The sequence below is a fragment of the Lycorma delicatula genome, chromosome 4, assembly GCF_047948215.1.
Source record: "Lycorma delicatula isolate Av1 chromosome 4, ASM4794821v1, whole genome shotgun sequence".
NCBI lineage: Eukaryota > Metazoa > Arthropoda > Insecta > Hemiptera > Fulgoridae > Lycorma > Lycorma delicatula.
The window spans coordinates 217,443,536-217,466,197 of NC_134458.1; the positions used below are offsets into that span (position 1 = coordinate 217,443,536).

General features: G+C 28.9%; 1 protein-coding gene and 1 pseudogene across 4 annotated transcripts; both read right to left on the reverse strand.

Annotated features, from left to right (window-relative positions):
- Positions 1-671, reverse strand: part of LOC142322804 (nucleolar protein 6-like) — a 110,697-nt pseudogene extending 110,026 nt beyond the window's left edge.
- On the reverse strand, positions 544-22,301 carry LOC142324289 (DNA topoisomerase 3-beta-1-like). Of its 4 annotated transcripts, none has more exons than XM_075365216.1 (4): positions 22,181-22,301; positions 19,277-19,477; positions 5,082-5,284; positions 544-680 (listed from the first exon to the last, which is right to left on the reverse strand). In XM_075365216.1, the coding sequence occupies exons 1-4, from the start codon at positions 22,297-22,299 to the stop codon at positions 673-675; spliced, it is 531 nt and encodes a 176-aa protein (XP_075221331.1). In that variant the 5' UTR covers positions 22,300-22,301; the 3' UTR covers positions 544-672. The 4 variants fall into 4 exon arrangements, with proteins under 4 accessions (XP_075221331.1, XP_075221330.1, XP_075221329.1 ...); XM_075365215.1 differs by having other exon boundaries at positions 19,277-19,505; XM_075365214.1 differs by having other exon boundaries at positions 19,277-19,535.
- Between the last annotated feature and the right edge of the window lie 361 nt (positions 22,302-22,662).

The following is a 22,662-nucleotide window of genomic DNA, read 5'->3' on the forward strand; positions in this document are numbered from 1 at the left end:
TTTAAAACAAGAAAAAAGTTTATACTACCGAAACTAGGGAAAAAATTTTTAGAATATTTTTCACTACATTAGAAAGATTATTATATAAAAATTATACATTCCAAACATAAAATTCAAACGTTATTAAATTCCAAATATCAACAGAACAATATTACAAGTAAGTTTAACGTTATTAGCAATTGTAAACATAAGTATTTGTAAAAAACAGCATTTAATACACTCAAAAATGCTACCATAAAAAATTAATTCTAGCCAGTGTAATTCGATTTACAGAAAAACTTAAATAGCTTGTTCCACAAATTGTCATGACTAATAAACATTTACTACAATACACTTCATGGGCAGGAAGGGGTTAAACTAAGCAAATTATAAAAATCTTTTCATTCTGACTGTAGCTGTCTTCCTAGCTTGGTTATCTAACCTACTAGATTCAATAGAGAATAATGTAACGTGTTTAACACTTTTCATTAAATGATAATAGAAATAATTAAATTTACATATTAAAAATTAATTTTCCTCATACCAGTGTCATCTAGTAAATTTCGGTTAAGTTCAGAAAGTTGAGTAGGTGGAGGTTCATATCGTCTTGGTGGTTTCTGTACAGGATTTACCACAGTAAGAAGACTTTTTTCTTGATCTGTTGCTGGTATCTGATGACTTATTTGACCATTATCAGGAACCTAAATAAAAAAAAAAATTATCACACATCTTTGCCTATATTTTAAGTACTATATTATGTTTTAACATGCTAAAAACTGAATTTTTCCGCTACATGCAACATATGTAACGATTATAAGCAATGTAAGTCACTCCTGAAAATACCATAGCTACTTAAAAAAACACAATTATCCATGAAAGTGATTTACCAAATTTAATATCAATGTCTAAAAATAATGATAAAAATAATGACATACACTAGGATAGTTACTTTCTCTGAGATTTTGATAAAGTTGTAATCATCCAGATGATTCCCAATATTTAACAATGACTTGGTATATAAAAAAGAATATATTACTTAATGGAATAATATAATAATTTTGCAGTTTCTACTTGGAACAGAGATTTGTTACTCGCTAGAATAATGATTGCAAGTATCATTATTCTTGCAACACAGAGATTTGTTATAATATCTGCAATCTCATATTCATATATGTTCTTGTACGCAATGGTATCAACTGAATAAGAGACTCAGTTCTTGCTGCAGATATAGAGGGAATGAAATTCTTATTTCATTCCCACTATGTTTTAACTGATCCTGAATTAATATTACTGCTCCCAAACAAAATTATGACACACCACAACCCTCTGATTCACCATCAAAATGTAAATTGTACCTAGAAATTTAGAAAGGCTAAAACTTCACTGAATCCCAGCATAGGAAGCACCTTAGTTAGCGAGCCATCATAAAGATGTCTGTCATTATATTGAATGAAAAAAAAATTTAACAAATCTAAGCCTAAAGTTTTAAGGATATTTCACCTTCCTGCCGATTTTTGAATATTTTTATTTAAATCAAATCATGGTTTTAATAAAGAAATATTAAGAAGTCTAGGACAAAGTAGAATATCTTCTTTTCCAGCAAGTGGACTGAAGTTTTGTGAAAAGCAATCACCCTATATGCTTGTACTGGATACATCCCTGAAGAAGGAATGAATTTCCTAAAAATCTATAGATAAATAAAATAACAACAAACAAAAACACGTACAATAATGCGTTTAAATTATAAACTTTGAATACTGTGCTGCACAACGAGGGCCGGCTGAAATGTAATGCACACTAGAAGGTAACAAAAGAACACAATACTGCAAAAAGCGACATGTGCTTATTGTCATATTGTCATATCAATCACCTACTACTAAAATTCCAAAACTCATTTATTAATACTCTCTTATTTTATGTCAGTCACCATTGTCATGGAGTCGAGTACGTGTGTTATGTCAACGAGACTAAAATGTGAAGCGATTGATTTTTTAACAGTGGAAAAAGTGAACATTAGTGACATTCATCATTGTCTAAAAGCAATCTGCGGTCATGAAACTATTGATCGAAGTACTGTGAGTAGGTAGCAATGAAATTTGTCCTCAGAACCTGTTAAAGTGAATATTGAGGAAAAATCTGGCAGCGGTTGGTATTTCCTGGATTAATGATAAGCATCAAATAGAAGTGGATGAATTGATTCGAAATAGATGTCACATCAAACAACAATGCATCCCCACCCAGATACGTATATCAAAAGAATGAGTTGGACACAATTATTGGATACGTGGAAAATTTGTTCACAGTGGGCACCACGTATATTCACAGAAAATAATAAACAATAAAAAGAATGTAGTTAACTGTTTCTGAAACATTATTGTAACGAAAGAGATTGATTTCTTCTTCAATATTGTGATAAGAGAAAAAAACTTGGGTGTATCATTATGATTCAGAAGAAAAAAGGCAGATCATGGAATATCAGCACTATAGTTTGTCACATTAAAAAAAATTCAAAACACAACCCTCAAAAACAATTCTCTTGAGAGTATTCTGAGATTCTAAACATGTGATGTGACTTACCTTGAAAGCTGCAAGAATGACAATTTTATGAAGTATATAGAGACGTAAAACACCTTAGGATGTGTTATGATCAACAATCCAAGGAGCCAAAAATTCTCCAACACAATAAAGCTTGGCATCATGCAAAAGTTCTTGTGAAGTTGAAATTTAAATCTACTCCACACCCTTTATCCTCATCAGATTTGGCACTATGTAATTTTCACTTTTCCAAAATTAAAGCGGGATAATAACGGTATTCATTTCATCACAGATGATGAACTGAAGGACAGTAAGATGGTAGATCAAGGAAAAACCACCAGCATTCTTCATCAACAGAATGAGAAAACTGGTTTACCATTGGGAGAAATAAGGAGCTGTAAATACAATTACACAGAAATATAAATGTAAATCTTTTTTTAGGAAATAAAATGTACTTTTATACCATATTTGTTTCACTTGTCAATTATGAAGGATTGTGCTTTATATTTCATCCATTCCTTGTAAATGGTTTTTCTTATTCCTCTGTTGGGTTGACTTTTTTTTAATTAAGAGTTTTTTAATAATCAAGACTGTTAAAAAAAAATATTACTGAATTATTAATGTATTCTAATGTATATTAATTTATTGCTTATTTTATTTATAAAATTATTCTTATTATTATTATAATAATTCATTTTGTCAATTTCCCAAACATGGCTACCGCTGATACATTTAATAAATGATTAAAAAATCAAAATCCACCTTATCAGAAAATTAAGTGAGACTTGAGATCTGATTTATTTCAAAACCATCGAGTTAAAATACAAGGCATACTCATAAAGTAACGGCCGTTTGGTCATTAAAAAAACTAACTAATGAGAAAAGGTTTTTACTTACACTTTTAACTACATATCTACTTCACTTTTCCACAGAACTGCCATTCAGTTCTAAGCACTTTTTGTAATACTGCAACAGTTTCTTTAACCCCTCTGCACAAAAGTTTGCCACCTGGAAACTGAACCAGTTGATAATGGCAGACTTGAGTTCCTCGTCATTTTCAAACCTTGTCCACCAAGCCACTTTTTCAAATGCAAGAAGAAATAGTCGCTAGGTTCAAGGTTGGGACTATATGGAGGGTGGTCAAAAGATTTCAAATGAAAACCTTGAATCTTCTTCTTGGTTAAGATAGCAGTGTGAGGACATGTTGTCGTGAAGGAGGATTATGCCGGACGACAGCTTCCTGCATTGTTGATTTTGGATTGGACATCTCAGTTTGGTGAGCATTTCGCAGTACACGTCAGCTGTATTGTTGATTCATGTTCCATGAAATCAACCAAAATAATGCCCTTTTTGTCCCTAAAAATGGTAGCCAACATTTTTCATCTCGAGTACGGAGATTGCTAAAACTTTTTCAGTTTTGGGTAATTTGAATGGCACCACTGCATTGACTGTTGGTTTGATATCCACGTCTTGCCACCTGTAAAAATGTGGGAAAACAAATCATTTCCATCTTGTCGATAGCGGTCAAAAACGCTCATCCACTGCACACTCTTTGCTCTTTGTGTTGGCCGGTGAGCATTTTTGGTACCCATCTTACACACAATTTGTGATATCTGAGCTTTTCTGTGCCAATCGTATAGGTAGAGATGCATCCAACAAACGGAAATTTATCATCCAGAGCAGTAATCATCATTCACCGATCTCAGTTCACTTTGCAGTTTTCAGTTTACTTGTTCAATAATTTCATCGGTCTGAATTCTGGGCCTGCCACTCCACTCTTCATCATGCACATCTGTGCGGCCATTTTTAAAGTCTCGACACCATTGTCTAACCTTTCCTTCACTTATTACTGTAGATACGTACATACACTTGGCACAACTCCTGATGAATTTCAGCAGCTGAAGATCCTTTTGCACACAAAAATTGAATCACAGTGTGCACTTCACAACTGGCTGGAGAAATGATTGTCGCAGATATTGTGAACTGCATTCATCTGAAGGCAAACGACTACTAAATCAAAACAACTGCAGTGGCTTTATAAACAGCTGACAGATGGCCCTGCATATGTGAAACTGTGTTCAGATCTGCTAATATTTTAATAAAAGCCGACAGCCCTTACTTTATGAATATGCCTCATATTATAAATAAGTTAAAAAATTAAAATGATGTCAGAAGTTAAAATACTTATGCAGTCATGAATGTCTGCATTTTAACAATTTACTCAGAATAGTACTGCTACTCTATTAATAGTATACTTTTAATAGTATAATATTTTAACTCCAGTTGATGGTTTTGAAATAAATCGTAAGATCTTGAGTCACACTTAATTTGCTGGTAAGGTGTATTTTCATTTTTTAATAATTTATTTATCTTGTCTTGATTCTATTTGGTTGTATTTAATATTAAAATGTTTCTACCACATTTATATGAATAAGACAGATATATATTTTATCATTCACAATGTGGTGTAACACATAAATTAACACTACAAAATATTATTCAAAATAATATTAACGTAAGAAAATTACATATAATATATGTAAACATGCATCTTATTAAATATTTACCAGAAAGATCAATTGATTGAATTTCTGAACTAAGACCATCTGGTACAGTTGTTAAAGCAGCATTACTACATTCAGCAACTTTTTTACCCGATACCCATTTACATCTGCATACTGATGGACAATTTGACCAATCATCTGCTGCTCCTACTGCTCCCATTAATAATACTACAAGCAACCATGATCCATTAGCTCCCATAATTATTCTGTAACAATAAAAATGCATATTTAATAAATAAAAAATATTAAATTAATATTACTGCTAAAATTATCAATCATCTCATAGTTTTAAAAGCATTTTTATTTATTGCAGTGTATCACTTAAATATTACACAACTATAAATAATATTTAAAAAAATTTACAAGCTTATCACAGCAACAAGGATCATTTTAATATTTGTTATAGCAACAGCAGTAATGATATAAAAAGCTTCTAGTATTTTATTTTTAATGTAATATTAGATTATAAATTTAACTAAGGATATATGTACTAGTACAAAAGATCTTACAGTACTTTTACTGATAGAGCGCGATTCTATCAGTTAATTTTTTAAATAAACAAAATTTAATTGTAGTTGGATAAAGAGCAATAATAATTACAATTTCAGCATTTTGTGAAATCCCCTAAGTAAGACATAACTCTGTAGAGGAGCAATATAGTAGTTGACTATCAACAAAGGCATTACAACAGCTTCTGTAAATCCCATTGTACTTCTTTACAGAAGAAGAGTTATGGAAATTTTCATAACTTCTAAGTTCTGAGGGAAAGTAAAGAATAAATGTTAACCTCAGTGATGATGCGGTAATATCTTATTCTTTCATACAGAAGGGCCAGCTTCAGATCCCAGCCAGTCGACATTTTTCATGCATTAAAAAAACTTTTATTCTGTACCTGTAATTACCACAACAGGATAAACTCAAAGATCTAGTCAACAACCTTAAACAAATCACAGAAGAATTAGCCCCAATAAAATCCCGTAAAAAACATCAATGGTGGAACAGCAAATGTGACAAAACAGTGGAGAAAAGATATCAAGCATGGGTATTTCACCAATCCCAAAAATCAGAAACATCCTTTCAAAATCTAGTAAAACAAAGAAAAGAAACCATCCAAACCCTAAAGAAAGTAAAAAGACACCACTATAGAGAAATACTTAACTCAATAGAAGAATTCAATAAAACACAGTCGAGAGACTGCTACAAAACTTTCAAAAATCAGCTCCAAAAATACAAACCCCCAACCTTAAATAATAAAGAATGAAAATGGTACACTGGCCCATAACAATAAAGATAATACAAAACCATTAAGCACCTAGCTAAATAAGACCAAGGTAAATATTTAAAAAATCTACTAAATTGTGAAGAACTGAGAGAACTCCCTAACTTCAACACCAACACTCTAGTAATAACACCAGAAAACATAAATCCTCCCACAATAAAAGAATTCAACCAAGCACTGGGTGAGATGAAGAATTGCAAAGCAGCGGGAAATCAGACTTTTGTAGAGATCTAGAAACAAACAGGAAGATCAGCAAAAATTGTCCTTTATATCAACAGCTTGTCAAAATAATGCCAATTAATAAACGCAAAAATAAGATACCTCAACACAATTATAAAACCAGAAGCCACTTATGCCGCAGAAACACTTTTCCACCTGAACGAAAAATCAAAGACAAACATACTCCAGAAAATCGCAAGAACCTGCATAAATTAAAAGTACCAGAAAGACAGGCAGTGGTGGTTTGTGCCTGACTAAGTTGGGTTCAAGGAGTTAGAACCTATCACTGATATTATATATATGAATATTGTTGAATAATTTTAAAAAAAAATTATACAAGTTTTAATAATGTAGACCAACTTAGATAATTTTTTAAATTATTAGTAAACTGTGGTTACTGATTTTTAATCTCATTCCATTTTTCAATATGTTTTCAACATCAAATATTAAAATCTAAGTTAAATTCATTTGACAATTAAAATTTTTTTCAAATTTGTATTCTTTCAAAATATTAATTTTAAAAAAATCAATAAGCCACAATGAGGGAAATTAAAATGGATAACTTAATCTAATAAACAATTCAGAAATTAAGCTAACTCTCCAGGAATCAGACAGGTTGCATGCTCTGACCAGAAAATAACTCCGTTAAAAAAAATTAACAATAAAAAGAAAAGATTAAGGATACTAATAAAATTTCTAAAGTTGGATCCGTGGCACAAAATAAACAATTCTAGAAGTTAGATTTTAAGGTTTGTCTAGGTCATTGATTCTCAAACTTTTTCGCCCACTGCCCATATTGAGAATCTAACATTTTGTAGCGCCCCCAAAATGTTTAAACTTACCATCTGTTAAAAATAATAATTGCAATTGCTGTTTTTAAGATGTGCACTTAAAAACAGCAATTGTAATTATTGTTCTTAAACGTAACATATCCTATTTCTGAGTTGAAACTTATATTTTAATTGAAAGCAATTAAAATGCATATTTAATCATATTTGGAAGTATCTTTATTAAAATTGCTTTTAAAAAAATTGCAGTTTCAAGTTAAAGCAGTTTGAATAATTTTTTATCATAAAATATATGTCCCTTTAATTTTTTGAACTAGTGTAGTAGGTATTTAATTTTAATTTGAAATATCAGGAAAAGATAATTTTTGCCTTTTTTTTTAAAACGATCATGTTCCTAGACCATCTGAGCGTTCCCCCTGAAGGCCTCCTGTGCCCACAAGGGTGCGTTATCACTCACTTTAAGAACGAATGCTCTAGGTATTAGATACCTTATTCTGACCAAAATTCCTTTGGTGATGAGGAAACTTTAACCCATAATGAATTTATTATAAACTATTTTACATTAAACCATCTTAAACATATCCTGCAGCAAGCGTTTTCAGCCAGATTTCTCATTAGTGGGCTAAATATTGCTCTCATTTAAAAGCATATTTTTTACAATTATTAAAACAGGTAACAAAGATTTATAAAAAGAATGTAAAAAATATGTTAACATGAAGAAATTATGTATGAAAATACATTAAATATCCTCCTAAAATCAAGTTTATGCAAGATAAGATTTTATACAGCGACAAATCATCAGTGCGATCTTTATGCAGCAATGGCAATAAATCATTATACGATATAACAAACATAAAATCTCAAGGGTATATTAATATAAAATTAAAATACATGCACTTAATACTTTAGTTTTGAAAGAAGATTTTTAAAAAGAAAGAACAAGAATACTTACAAAATTCCTTTCTTATAAAAAGAGAGGAATGGGCTGCCCCTTATTTAAAAGTTTAATATTGCTGGAGTATTGCGCTACATCTTTAGTGTGTTGTGTGTATGTGTTTATATAAATATACTAAGATAGTAGGAACATTATACTGGTTGTACTGTATGAGAGGTTTGAAACCACTGCATATTTATCATATTTTCTATTCCCCACCCACTCTATGATTTAAAGTTCCCTTTACACAATGCAGTCTCTCACCAAGCACAACCTTCTTTAAGAAATATCTACATGCAAAATATTGAAGAGCTCTTCGTTCTCATGCATATGTTTACACTACTACATATGGCTATCTATAACACAAACAAACACACACACACACATGTGCAGGATAAAAAGTGATTCATTATAGAATACCCGAGTAAGGTAAAAAAAATATAAAAATAATTACTCCTGAAAATTTAGAAAACAAAAAAATATTTCTTAACATAAATACTTTTTTTTATTAATAAGATTTAAAATTTATATAACAGATATATCTTAATGAAGATTATATAAACAAAATGAATGATTAAAAAGAAAAATAATTTCTAGTCCTTGCCAGTCAATTAAAATCATGAATAACATGATTACACAATGAATTAATGAGAATAAAACGTAGTTACACATCACTCATAATCCAGTAGATGTCTAGCTGTTTGTTGTTTTATCTCTATTCTGATATAAATATAACAAATAACATTAGAACAGTTCCAAGGAGATAGTTGGCATTACAAAAATGAAAAAAGTTTAAAAATATACATTTTAAAAAAAATTCAGAAAAACTGTTCTTACAAAATGTTATTTAAAAACTAATATTTTGTGTGTGTGTTCATTTATTTTTAATAAAAATATTAAAGAGTTCTTCTTATGAAACGTAATTAGTGTAACAAAAAGCATGCATTAAGATTTGCCGATAATATTGTCTTTTTAAAAGAAATGAAAAATTAATTAGAAAACTAATAAAAAATTTATAGATAAGAGAAAAATTTTAATTGAAAATAAATAGTAAAAGAAAAGTGATGAAATAAAATATCAATTCAATTAAATCAAGAAGAATAGTAGAATTTTGTTATTTGGTTAATAAAATTACAAAGAATTAATTAAGTAAAAAATAAAGATCAAAAGCAGACTGACACAATTAAGGAGAGCTTTTATGTAGAAAAATAGTCACTTGACTGACACAGATTTAAAAAAGGCGTTTTTAAAAAATATCTGTCTGAAAGAAAATGAAAAAATTAAATAATAACAGTAAATAAGGATATGAAATCTGGAAGCAAATGGCTTACAGGAAAAGTTGTATTAAGCAAGTTCTTAAAGTGCTATTACAGCTTACATATGCTTATAATGAAGATTAAAAATAGGATCGCCAAGAAAAATCCAGACTTCAATAGATTCAAAGAAGTTATTATTGTAAAACATATCGAAAAAGAACAGCAAAAGAATTGTAAAGTGTTCCATTTGTTGTATTCCACTACATGGTTTTAAATCTTGAACTGTATCCGTAAAAATTTATTGAAAAATTCAGATAAGATTATCAAAATGAATGAGACGGAAAATCAGGAATGAAGAGTTGAAAGATAAAACTGGCAAAGAATGAGCAATATTGAGAGGAATTAAAGAAAGGAAGGAAAGGTATATTTTAAGCTGGGAGTATCAGCATAATCTTCATCATCGTCAATCTGCTTGCATATAAACACACACATGCGCACATATTTTTTTATAAATTAAACTCATTCAAGTGATCCCATCCTTTTACTTTCACTTATTATAGTCATCATTCACTGGGTCAAGGAAAACAAAAGGTAAATAGAAATCTTCCATCGAGAAAATTTACACGCAATCTGATTGGAACCCGTCTACTAAAGCAACATAAAAGAGAAGCCAAGAGATAAGTTATCATGATAAAAATCTGGGGGAGAAACCAATAATACAGCTTCTTCACATTTATAACTTACCTCCTCTTTATTTGGTAGAGAGTAGGGGAAGCGACAGAGGAAAAAACATTTATTTAAATAATTTACAAAGTTTTAAATTTTAAATCTACCAAAACACTTTTCATCTAAAGACATGATTCAGGAACAAGTTACAATTATTATGTGAAAGTATATTTAAAACATAATCAAATGCATACATATAATAAAACCATAAAAGTGTAAAAATGTAACATTATTTTATAAATAAAAGTTAAACAAAATTCAAAGTTTTTTTTTTCAACTTGATAGACTCTAATACTCTTTTTAGATGAAAAATGTTATTTGGAAGTTTGGTTTCTAAAAAATAAAATAAAAGATAACCGAGATAAAAATTGATGTCCCACTGTAACTAGACGTAACGAGACATCATTTCATGTCTCAAAGCATATTACAAATTATAAACAGTAACTATGCCAACAAAAAAATAAAAATTATTACAGGATTTCACTTACCAGCTACTGCGACTATAGTTTGATAATAATTATAAATTGTTTTAGAGTTCTAATAAAAATAACTTCAATTAATTTTACTGTTCTGAAATAAAAAAATAAAAAAAATCACTAGGAAAAATTATTAAATTAATTTGGGTCCTTTTAAATAATTAAAATCTGATTTTAGGCCTACACACTATTAAAAAAAAAAGTAATTTATTTTGATTTAGAAACATTTTTTTAAAAAAAAAAACAAGTCATGATATAAGTACACCGCATTTTGCATACCTAATTTTAAAAATAAAAATGAAAAACAATACACTAAAACGAAGGCCACTAGTAAATGTTTATAATTTTGCCTTTAAAATGAATATAGATTTTATTCACTTTAATGAAATATAGACAGCTACTATCTCAAAAATTAACTGCACCAAACTGAGATTCAGAATCATGTCTAATGACAACAGTGGAAAGGTTAAGCGAGACACATGTCTCATGACAATTTTGAAATCCTAAGAGATATTATGATTACACTTATTTATTAATTCCAAAAGCAACAAAAATAGGCTTACGCCTAATTACAGTAACTTTATGTTAGCTGAATCTACTAGCTTATAAAAAATACCAAGATTTGTTGAATCCAGAACCTTTTGGATGAATGGCAGAGATACTACTACCACTTTGCCACAGAAGTCGGAGTAGTAGTATTAAAATTCAGTTTATCATCTTATTATGATCACTACTGAATAAATATGTATTAATTGCTTTGAAGTATTTCAGAAGTACAAATTATTTTTAAAAATGTATCAAACTAAATATATAAAAACAAAAAGTAAATAAAGTAACATAAAAAGAATAAATTTAAAATAACAAATATTTTCTACTACATGAAATAAAGTATACCAAAATCAGTTTTACTTATATATTTTTTTTCTAGAATTTCATCTTTTACTCATTATATTTAGAGGAAATAAGGAAAAAAATGGGGCAAATCTTTCTTTTCCTGTATATTAAAAAACTGAACAAGCAATAAACCTTCATTTTGGTAGAAAGTAACGTAAACTAAATGTGCAGCCAAGGAATAATTTTTACCTCTAACTTACAAATCAAACAACCTTATACTAGGAAGTGACAGATAACTATATCATACAAACCTACCGTATCATAATTTAGTTCTTTTCCTACCACAAAGAACTAGAATTTTTAATTCTGTAAATATGTCTTACAATGATCATTTAGTACAATCGTAAAATCCTTTTCGATTGAAATATTTAATAATCAAATAGCATGCTGCTGTGCTTCCCTTATATAAAATAATATATAATATAAAAAAAGGAAGAAAAGAAAGGATGTACATAAAATATGATGTACTGAAGTTTAAGCTTTTTCACTGTATTAAAAAAAAAAAAAAATATATCAGCAAGAAACCAAAATGAAAAAATGAATGATTTATTTTTTTTTTTTAATTATCATCCCATTCAGATAAAAAGCACAAAGTACTGTGTAAATCACAATTAAATTTAGAAGTAATGTTAAATTAAATCTAACGCTTTTATTTTATTTAAGAAAGAAAGAAAATTTTTCAATTAAGATCTGCTTTAGTCTTATAAAATTTTTCTACTATTACAAGGGCTGATGATATCATACGCTAGTTTGTTCATAAAATTTGCCTTGCATAATACGGTTTAAATTAAATATGAATATTTACAAACTTGTTTGTTCCATTTGTATATTAAATTTAAGAGAGTTTGTATTTCCTTTGAAAATAGGTAATAACAAAAACGTGCAATTTTTTTTTTAATTATCAGTCATTCAGTTGGTTGGACATCAGTCCTTTTTCTATGCTAATCTTTTAACCTCAGCATAATTTTACAACCTAAACCCTCAAATATTTATTAATAGATTCTATTCTTTTGTTTTTCCAAGCAACTCTCTACTATAAAATTATTCAAAACTGGATAATACAAAGTCTACCAACCTAGATTTTGGTAACAGAATTTAAAAAAATTCTATTAAAAATTTTTCCAGCCAGCACATGCGACTCCCTCCGGAAAGGGAAGCGCATTGCATCCTCCAAACGCTATGGCCCCCTAAAGGTGTATTCCTACTAGGCCAGAAAGCACTAACACCGAAAGGACTTGAGGGGACGGATTGAAGTGGAATCACACCAAGAAAAAAAAGTTCATATGCGCCTAGTCTCCCATGGTCAGCCTCAGTCAACAAATTCTCCCTTTCTTTTGCCAGTTTAGCCTCCGGTAGCTATCGTTGAGATAATACTTCAGTGGATGAATGAGGTTATGTATGATTGTAAATGAAGTGTAGCCTTGTACATTCTCAGTTCGACCATTCCTGAGAGGTATGGTTAATTGAAACCCAACCACCAATGAACATCGGTATCCACGATCTAGTATTCAAATCAGTGTAAAAATAACTGGTTTTACTAGGACTTGAATGCTGGAACTCTTGACTTCAGCTGATTTGGGAAGACGCTTTCACCACTAGACCAACCCAGTGGGTTAAACAAATTCTCCGTGGTCTAAAGGATCAGAACGCAACTAATAATTCCATTCATAAATAAAATAAAACAATTATAACTGCCCCTAAATAAATAAAAGACCTTCCCAATAAATGAAAGACACAGTAGCAATGAACATCTGTCCAGGTTCTGCAATTAGTAGAGAGATACACATTCTCCCACTATCCTTGCATTCCATTCTGTTACAAATTTCTTTCCTTTTATGTTTGTGTTATGATATCATCTCTTCATTTTGAATTAAATCAGCTGATGTAATTTTCAAATCCTCTTGTAACACCGCATTTTCGAAGGCAAAAAAGAAAAATTCTTTTCCTTTCTGTGTTCCATATCACTCATGTTTTTGCTACCATAAATCTTTCTATTTTTTCATCGTGAAAATTTTTAAATTATATTAACAAATCTATACATTTTCTACATGACAGCTTTCCTTTCTTGTTCAAATCTCCTTTCATTTTATGTTTCTAAAACTCCTTTGATATTAATTAGGATAAATTTAAAAACGATAGAAATCCACCTGGCTAATGCAGCTATATTGCTACAGTGGTATATGCTGCTATAGCAATAACTGGAAAATATATAGATAGGTAAAACAAAATTCTAAAAAAATAGTTTTTTTTTTTAAGTTTTGTACCTAAAAGACACATTTTAAACAAAATTTTTTAACCAGACGAAATAGATTTAAATAAAGTATAAATAATCTGTGAAAAATTTCTGTTCTAATACTCCAAAAAATTTATTTTTGTCACACGGACGTTCATGTGTATGTATATTGGCATGTATTTGGTCTGAACTTTGGACCCCATTGACCAATCTTCAAACTTGGTAGATAGTTACCACTTTCCAGGGGCGGGGAGAATCTATTAAATATTTGCCAAAGTTAGAAAGCAGGGCAGAATGTCTTACCTGAAAAAAATTTCAAATCTTTGCAGGAGCAATTTAGACAAAACGTTTCTTACAAAAGTTTAAGATCAAGTTCAAAAATTACCAAAAAAAATTATTTAATAGTCATCTCCCTACCAAAAAAATTGATATATATTTTTTCTTTATTTAGCTGCAACTTGCTTCAAAAAGGGAGTTAATGGGAGTTTTTTGCATCAATATTTTTTTCAGCAATAAAAATTGTTTCCTCATCTCACTCCAGTGGTATGGGGTAACAAAAAATATTTTTTTATTTAATAAAAAATTATTTAAAATTTAAATCCATCTTGCAAGTTACCAATCACATTTGAAATGTAAAAATCGTATTTTTTTGATAGCCCTTACTCTTTATTATTACTTTAAAAAGATGTTAGCCAAAAATACTCACCACTTCCTAGATAATAAAAACCTTGTATTTTAAAATTAGGAGTTTTTCTTGGCAGCCTCCATCATCCCCAAACTATCCACCCAACTCACGCCTTTATTATTACATTAATTTTTTAAGTTTATTTTTTTAATAATTTTTCTGTAATATCCATCTAAAATTAAGCTATTTTTTGTGATAAATTATTTCAGTAAATCACATTGCAAAGTAAAAAAAAACACAATATTTAATAAGTTTCTGCATAAAAATGAACATCATGTTAACTAAAAGTAACACAGATAAGAAATAAAAACTAACAAAATTAATTTTTTTAATAATTACTTGCACCTAAGATTGCTAAAAATGTTTCACCAAAAATGGACAACATTATTTTGCAGAGTAAATAAAAAAAAAATATTTAATAACTTGGTTTAAATAAAAATCTAAGAATTTTCAATTTAACAAATAAGTGTGTTCACAACTTGAAGAAAAATTAAAATCATTGTGACTAAAAGTAATACAAAAGAAAACTATTACAGAACATCTTATTTTGTAAATAATAACTAAATATTAATAATATTTTGCAATTAATTACCTAACATACTTAAACAATACCTAACATTACTTAAAAAATACTTTTTTAATTAATAATAACATAATCTTAATTTGGTAACAAATATGGAATTCTCTGAATTTTGTTGTAATTTTTCCTACTTTCCTGATTTTTTCTAAAAATTCCTGACTTTCCTGTCTGTGGGAACCATGTAAACACATATGGAGTTTACAGGGGAGAATACTTAAAAAATTAATAATAATAATAAATAAATAATGAGTAAACGTTTTTGTTGCATGTGAATTTACTAAAAAATTATATATAAATATTTGTTTTGAAAATAATCTTATGAAAATTCTTAGGCCAATTTCAATCTTACATTTGATATTAAAGAAAAATAAATACATATTTATTTTTCTTTTCATATATGTATTTTAAAAAGAAAAATTCAAGAAAAAATAAATAAAAAAATAAGTACAGAATGTCATTTGATCAACAAATATTCCAAATGGATAGTTCGATTGAACCATCCATCCGGCAACCTGCAATGAAGCAACCGATTCAAACGGCGTCAGAAACTCTCGGTTTTTTCTTTTGAAGAAATAAGAAACAGAATACCTCAACCGACAATGTATAGTGCTCTTTTCTACTTCAATATCCATCTAACCAGAACGGTTATACTACGATTGTGGAACTCATGTTGCGTGTGTGCATGCATCGCTGTTTGAATATATTTCTCGTCTTGAAATATCTAAAGCTTTCCGTTCTATTCCTCTTCTTTTATTTTATTTCTACCCTCTTCACAAGTTCAATATCCGACAAAACTTACTCACACCCCTTCCTCTCTTCAATTTCTTTACACTAACGATACCGAACTGTCAATAGGAAACCCGGACTAACCTTGAAAAGTACTGTACTACCGTTTGTCAACAACCTGTTCCTATTCCTGAACCGAACGTTACCCAGACTATCGATTTAAAAGGAAATCGATATCAAAGCGATACAAATATACCGTTGCATGTAGTATGTACTAGTAGTGAAGCTATGATAGTACAAATACGTACGGGAGTGTATATTCACTCACACATATGCAAATATGAAAAGGACACACGTTACCTTACCTATACTGAAAAATTTTAAACAATGTTTTTTGCAACAGTTGTAATTCACAATAAGAGAAAAATTTTATACAATACTTCACGTACATTGTGTATCATTATTAAACGGGTGAAAAAAACTAGATTTATTAATATAAATCAACAATAAATAAATCAAATATACATAATAAAAATCTTGTTTTATAAATTTCCAACTTTGAGAAGGATTTGCCTGCGATTTCTGCTTTTTTTGTAATAAATTTTTTAGTTGTTTTGTTTGAAAAATAATAATGAATGGCTGTTTATCTATTAATAATAATAATTATCAGTGACCTTTTCCTTTCATATCTGAGAGCTGGTGACCCGATTCATATCCCTCTGACAATTTCCCTCCATAGTTCACGGTCCTCTGCTATTCGAATCAATGTGCCTAACGTTTCTCTTGTCGCCTATTATATTTGGTAATATATAAAGAAATTTACTTTCTTTCTTTTGCCACTCATGAATGCAAGACTTCTATATCAAATATTCTTCCCGTAGCATGATCTCCATGCTCCATTGTGTAAGCAATAAGAACATGTAACTTTTCTGTAGCAGTGAGTGAGCAGTCTTTTTTTTCATTCATTCTATAATTCTACTGCACTCAAAACGTTTACTTACTGAACAGTCATTGTAATAATGAAAAATAATTATAAAATGACACAAATGATTAATAAAAATAATTTTATATGAAATAAGAATACCTATGTGTGAGAGAAATGTAAAGGTCAACTTCCAGGCAGGTCTGTGCCATGTCATAAATAAGATTTTATTTTTCTAATACTTATAGCCAAATTTTTTTCTATTTACACAATTTTACTTCACTGGATGTAGGTACTTAGTCAAATCGAGGCAGTTTGTACAACAATTCTGTTTGGATTGATTAATATATATAGGTTTAATTATGTCTTCATCAATGTAAAACCTCAAAATCCATGTACTACGCACAAATACTTTGCAACCATCATTCTAAACAAAATTGAGTGTGTGTGTGTATGCGCACATATGTGTATTGCGTGGAATATGGGTGTATATAACATAATATACAACACTATAGTTATGGACTATTTAAAAATATTTAACTCATAATTTTTCAAAACCGATTATTTCTTACATCATAAATCACAAAGAATTATTTAAAAATGTCTTTATTATAATAAAAGTATGCAATTACCAAAATTAAATATATTCAAAAAATTATTTGCTGCATCAATGAGCTTTTTTTTTTATTCCTCAAAATATAACCAAGATACCAATTTTCAGAAAACTTATTTTTGTTTGAATACAAACTAGATTTTATTGACAACTGAAAGAAAACTAAAAAACACAATATGTAAGCACAGAATACCTAAATGTCAAACAGGAATTGACAAACACAGAATAAAATCACACAGAAATTTTGTAAGATGAAACCTAAATATGTGGTTTTGAATTGCAAAAATAAAGCCATAGCATAACTACAATGTCTATAGTTTAAACAACCTCTACAAGGTTGACAGACAATTTTTTTATAAATAATGTTGTTCATTACAAAGTCACTGTGATAAAATGTCTTATCAATAAGAGTGAATGTCACCTGGACTTTGGTGTGCTTATTGGTGCATGCAGTTAAGACATTTAACTTAGAAAAAAGAACCACAGATGCGTCTGTGGTTCTTTTTTCTGGCTTTCCTGCGGAGAAAGCCAGAAAGAATTTATTGTTCAGTTCAGTCTGAACAGATTCTCAACTGAAACAGTTTGAACTTCATTTTTGAAATTTGAGTAATTCATTGTCCATTCCTTTAAAAAAGAGATGTTTCTGCAGTTTCATGAAGTAGAATCAAGAACTAAAAGGATAAGGTAAGAATAAATAAAATGTCAGATGGAAATAACAAAAAATCATGACCTTTACGAGGTCGATTAATACCATCCGATAAAATTGACCTCACCTCATTACCTCAATCTTAACTATTCTGTTGCTGACGTAATACACCTCTGAAAAAAAAATCAGAAATTTTTTGTCCATAATAAAATCACAGAATACTACCACGGGTCAATAAGTTTAAGATTTTTTAAAGAACAGAGAAAAGGAATTCTCAGATTGAAGTATATTTACAATATGTGAATGTATTTGCGGAAAAGAATTTGTTCTTTGAAAAGTCTATTCCAAGCTAAAAAAAAAATCTTTTAACAAATTTTCACCTTTTCCATAAACCTTTATATGTAAAACTTCAATTTGATTTAGCTTGCACCATTTTATTTCCTACTGATACTGCTTTTATCCCAATTTTGTCATATAAAAACAAATATAAATACAATATTTATGCTTCCTGTAATCAAGGGTTTAGAGTATTATAAACCTTAGATTTACAAAAACTGTTCCAGTCTATAAAAAAAATTATGTAAAGCAAAAACTAGAATAAAAGTTATAAAAAAAATTCTAGTTATAAAAAATTGAAAATTCTATAATTCCATATTTAAGAAAAACAATAAAAAAAAATTTTTTTGAATCAATTTTTTTTTTGAAATAAGCACCAATAAAATATTTTCTGGGCCATTTGAAATGGGAAGATCCAATTTACACACACAAACTAAACAACTAATTATATTTAAAACCTAATATACATAAAATTTGTTTATCTATCCTGTATGATTTTTTTATCTGCCCTGCCTCATGTCATGAACATCTCCATTCTCTTCAATTTCCCACTGCTAAATTTGAGTTCTTGATAGTTCCCATTAATACACATATTAATACTATATTACATCAGTGTCACACATAGATGAATTTACTTCATTATTACTTTTGCAGTCTTTTATTCTAAAGTCTGAGAAAATTATAAGAAATGAGAAAAAGTTTAGTGTAATCAAGAAGTATAAAAAATATCAAAGTAAACGTTGCATAAGGTAACCAAAATTTTCTAAAATAAAAAAATTCTAGGAACCAAACAAAATTCATTTAGATTTGATGATTATAAAAAAAAAAATTGCAGCTAAATTACAAAATTACCATTACAAAATGTATAAACAATGTAATACTTACATTAAATCAAAGCTGTCAGGATAGTGTGTTGTTTCAGTACGTGGATAACTGATATACCCTTGAGTATACAATTTTTCCGCAACCTGCATAGCATGATGAGGCCCTAAGCCAAGTCCAGAACTCGCAACTCTCATCAGCTGAACGGTGTTCAATGCAATCGGCCGTGATTTCGTCTTCTCTTTCAAAACGACGCTGGAAACTCTGTTCGGCATCGATAACTGAGTATCAGCTGATTTCCAAAAAAACTGCCCATTACAAACTGTTAAAATTTTTTTAAAATTTTTTAACTCGACCGATTAAATTAAACTTAAAATAAAACTTATACCCCCAATTGAATTTATACCTAATAAATAATAATTATTATTAATTAAAAATTCACTTTTACTCAAAATTCTAATTCATTATAATAATATATTTCACTATTTTATTTATTTAATTTTTTTAAGACTAACTTACAATATCGATCATTAGCCAAAACTGCCAGGAGTATACAATTTTACTATATGGGGCGCAATTGGAACCACATTTTTATTTTTATTTTTCTTCATTATAAGCATGACACATTATTCTTTTATTTTAAGGTAATTGTTGAGGTGTTCAAAATTTTCTGGAGCACTCAGGTCATAGATCAAAAGAAATGTGGTTAACAGTTTAGTGCTAAATTAAAAAAATATCACTTTACTTCAAGTTTTTTCTTATACCATACTCATCATCAATCTTTCTTTAAAAACTTATAATTTCATAACAGATTTTTATTTTATTTCTAATTATATCATTAAATGATGATCTCAATTAATGAAGGAAGATTAACACTAAAGAAATTCATAATTGCCAGGTATGAAACATAATGCTACAACTGCACTTAAACGTCATACCATTCATGACAGACTGCCCAAAAATAAGAAACAGGAAAATACGTTTTACTCTTTTTTTCCGTTTCACAAAATTAGATTTATTTTACTTATTTTTACACGTAATGCAACCAAAGTTTCCAAGCTTCTACCTCATACTCCGTATATTGAGAACTAAAAATGTAATTTTTTTAAATTTTTAATTGAGAATTTTTTTTAAGATCTGAAAGCAGCTTATTTTTAACATTTTGGCTGCAATTTAGTTAGCATATTGGTGACCTAAGCTCTGCTTCCTAAACTGTTTATGACACATTTTTAGTATTTGACTTTAGCATCACAACTGTGTTGATTATTAAAGATACGCTAACTCCTTTCTTTTTTGTCAACTGCAATTTGGTAAATATCAAATTCTGTTAGGATGTAAGTGCCTAAAAATGACTACCATTTATGCACTGCTTTATGTTATCTGATTTATTGTCTTGTAATATAAGTTTCATAATATTATTTTTTATACATTTCGTTATTACTGCAATTTTATTTATTTATTCATTTGTTTATTGACTTATGCATTTTTTCATATATGAATACTCTTTCACACTATTCTAAAACACGATAGCTTTTTTCAATTTTCTCAATGAACAATAAAGAATTGCAATTCTGTAAGTTCCATCATAATGAAATTATATTTCATAACACACCACAATGCACTTGAAAAATTCAATCTCTTTTCCTTTTAGTATCAGTCCAAAAACAAACACACAACACTTCTCTGTTCAATCTGATCAGTAAATATGCATGGAACTAACCTCACATTAATTTTTGCACAATCAAGATGAATGGTGAAAAGTTTGTGGCATATGAAGCAAGAAATATGCGACATTTTCATGGATTCCACCTAGCGTCTGACACTGATCATACCAGATGAATTCAATGACATATGTCAGTTCATCATCTGTAGTGGCAGCCAGATACCCGGTATATTTATCACCATGAATATTTTCCCTCCACATTAAATTTTTAACATCATTAATTGGTGTTAAAATCAATGAACCATATTGATTCACTTACATCACCATAAACTTCCCTGAACTGTCAAAACATCTTACATTGGAACATATCTTTTACATTAAGAAAGTGATTAACAGAACTTGCTTCATATCCTCCACAATTGTCTATTTTAACAGAAATAACAAAACACTTTCTAAAACAATGAAACTCATAAAGTTACTGAGGCTGGTGGACCTTCAACTGGCCAAAATAATTGAACTTATGTTAGCTATTTACAATCCTTCTTTTAATAACTTATCAACTAAAATTTGGCAATAAAAAGAAAATGACGCATGAAAGTTTTATCTGGAATAGGAATTTCATCCAGACTTAAATGTTCTACATAAGTTAGGTGTAAAGATTACACATGATAGTTGATTTTATATATGTATTAAATAAGATGGCCAGGCCAGAGTATGTTCAATCCAAATCTCAGTAAACAGTTTATTGGTATATGACAAGAGTTTACCATTTGATAAATTAAATTAAAACAAAATGTAATTATTTTTAATGTACATTTTTAGAGTATACACTGGATTGAGAATAAACTACTCATTATGAAGGACAATGATATATGTTGCCAAGAGATTTCACATTTATCTAAAAATACATTATTTTATGTACAATAAATGGCTAACAAGGTGCTCAGTGAAAGTTTCCTTTTTTCATTGAACAATGAAACCTATCCCTAATTGGATTTAGATAAACTCTTTTTCGAAATTCAAGGAATGTCCACTTAAATAAAATAAATAACACTCATATCAACCAACTGAACAGTTGGTATAGCGCATAGAATGATGGATTCTAGACTAATTCATCTACAGTTTGAATTTGCATTTATTCACTCATCATATCATCAATTTTTGTTGACCTTATTAAGGTCAACATGTGTAGCATGTCCAAGAATATAATAATACTATAGAATTAACTGCCTCACATAAATGTATAGTAATTTTAATTTGTCAACTTATATAATTAGTTATAAATTAAAACAAATAAAACTTACACAGCTGTAGTATGTTCTCTGACTCTATGAAGAAACATTGTACTAATATCTTTTTCAAAACACCTAACTCTATTCCAATCAAGATTAACTTCTCTTCCATCAGCAGTTTGAACAGACATCTGCATAAAAATTAAAATAAATTTATTTATACTTAAAAGTTAACACATTTAAACAAAATAAACAGCGAAATATGTCATATAAAATCAAAATTCCTAAAATTAACACTATGGATTCTGACACTGTCCTAGGTAAACTAGGAAACATCTCTTTTCCTCATGAAGCAAGTTAAACTAAATGAATAAGTATTTTTACAGGTCCATATTAAATAAATCATCAACTAAAGGAAAGGTTAGTGAAAGTTATACATATACCATATGTCCAAGAATATAATAATACTATAGAATTAACTGCCTCACATAAATGTATAGTAATTTTAATTTGTCAACTTATATAATTAGTTATAAATTAAAACAAATAAAACT

Excerpts from the sequence above, each read along its gene's own strand:
- LOC142324289 (XM_075365214.1), bottom strand. The coding sequence starts at position 22,280 with ATGGAAGAGAAGTTAATCTTGATTGGAATAGAGTTAGGTGTTTTGAAA. Across the intron at positions 19,536-22,180 it reads AGAGAACATACTACAGCTGT|TTTGTAATGGGCAGTTTTTT; the intron begins GTAAGTTTTATT and ends AAATTTTAACAG. Across the intron at positions 5,285-19,276 it reads CCTGACAGCTTTGATTTAAT|AATAATTATGGGAGCTAATG; the intron begins GTAAGTATTACA and ends TTATTGTTACAG.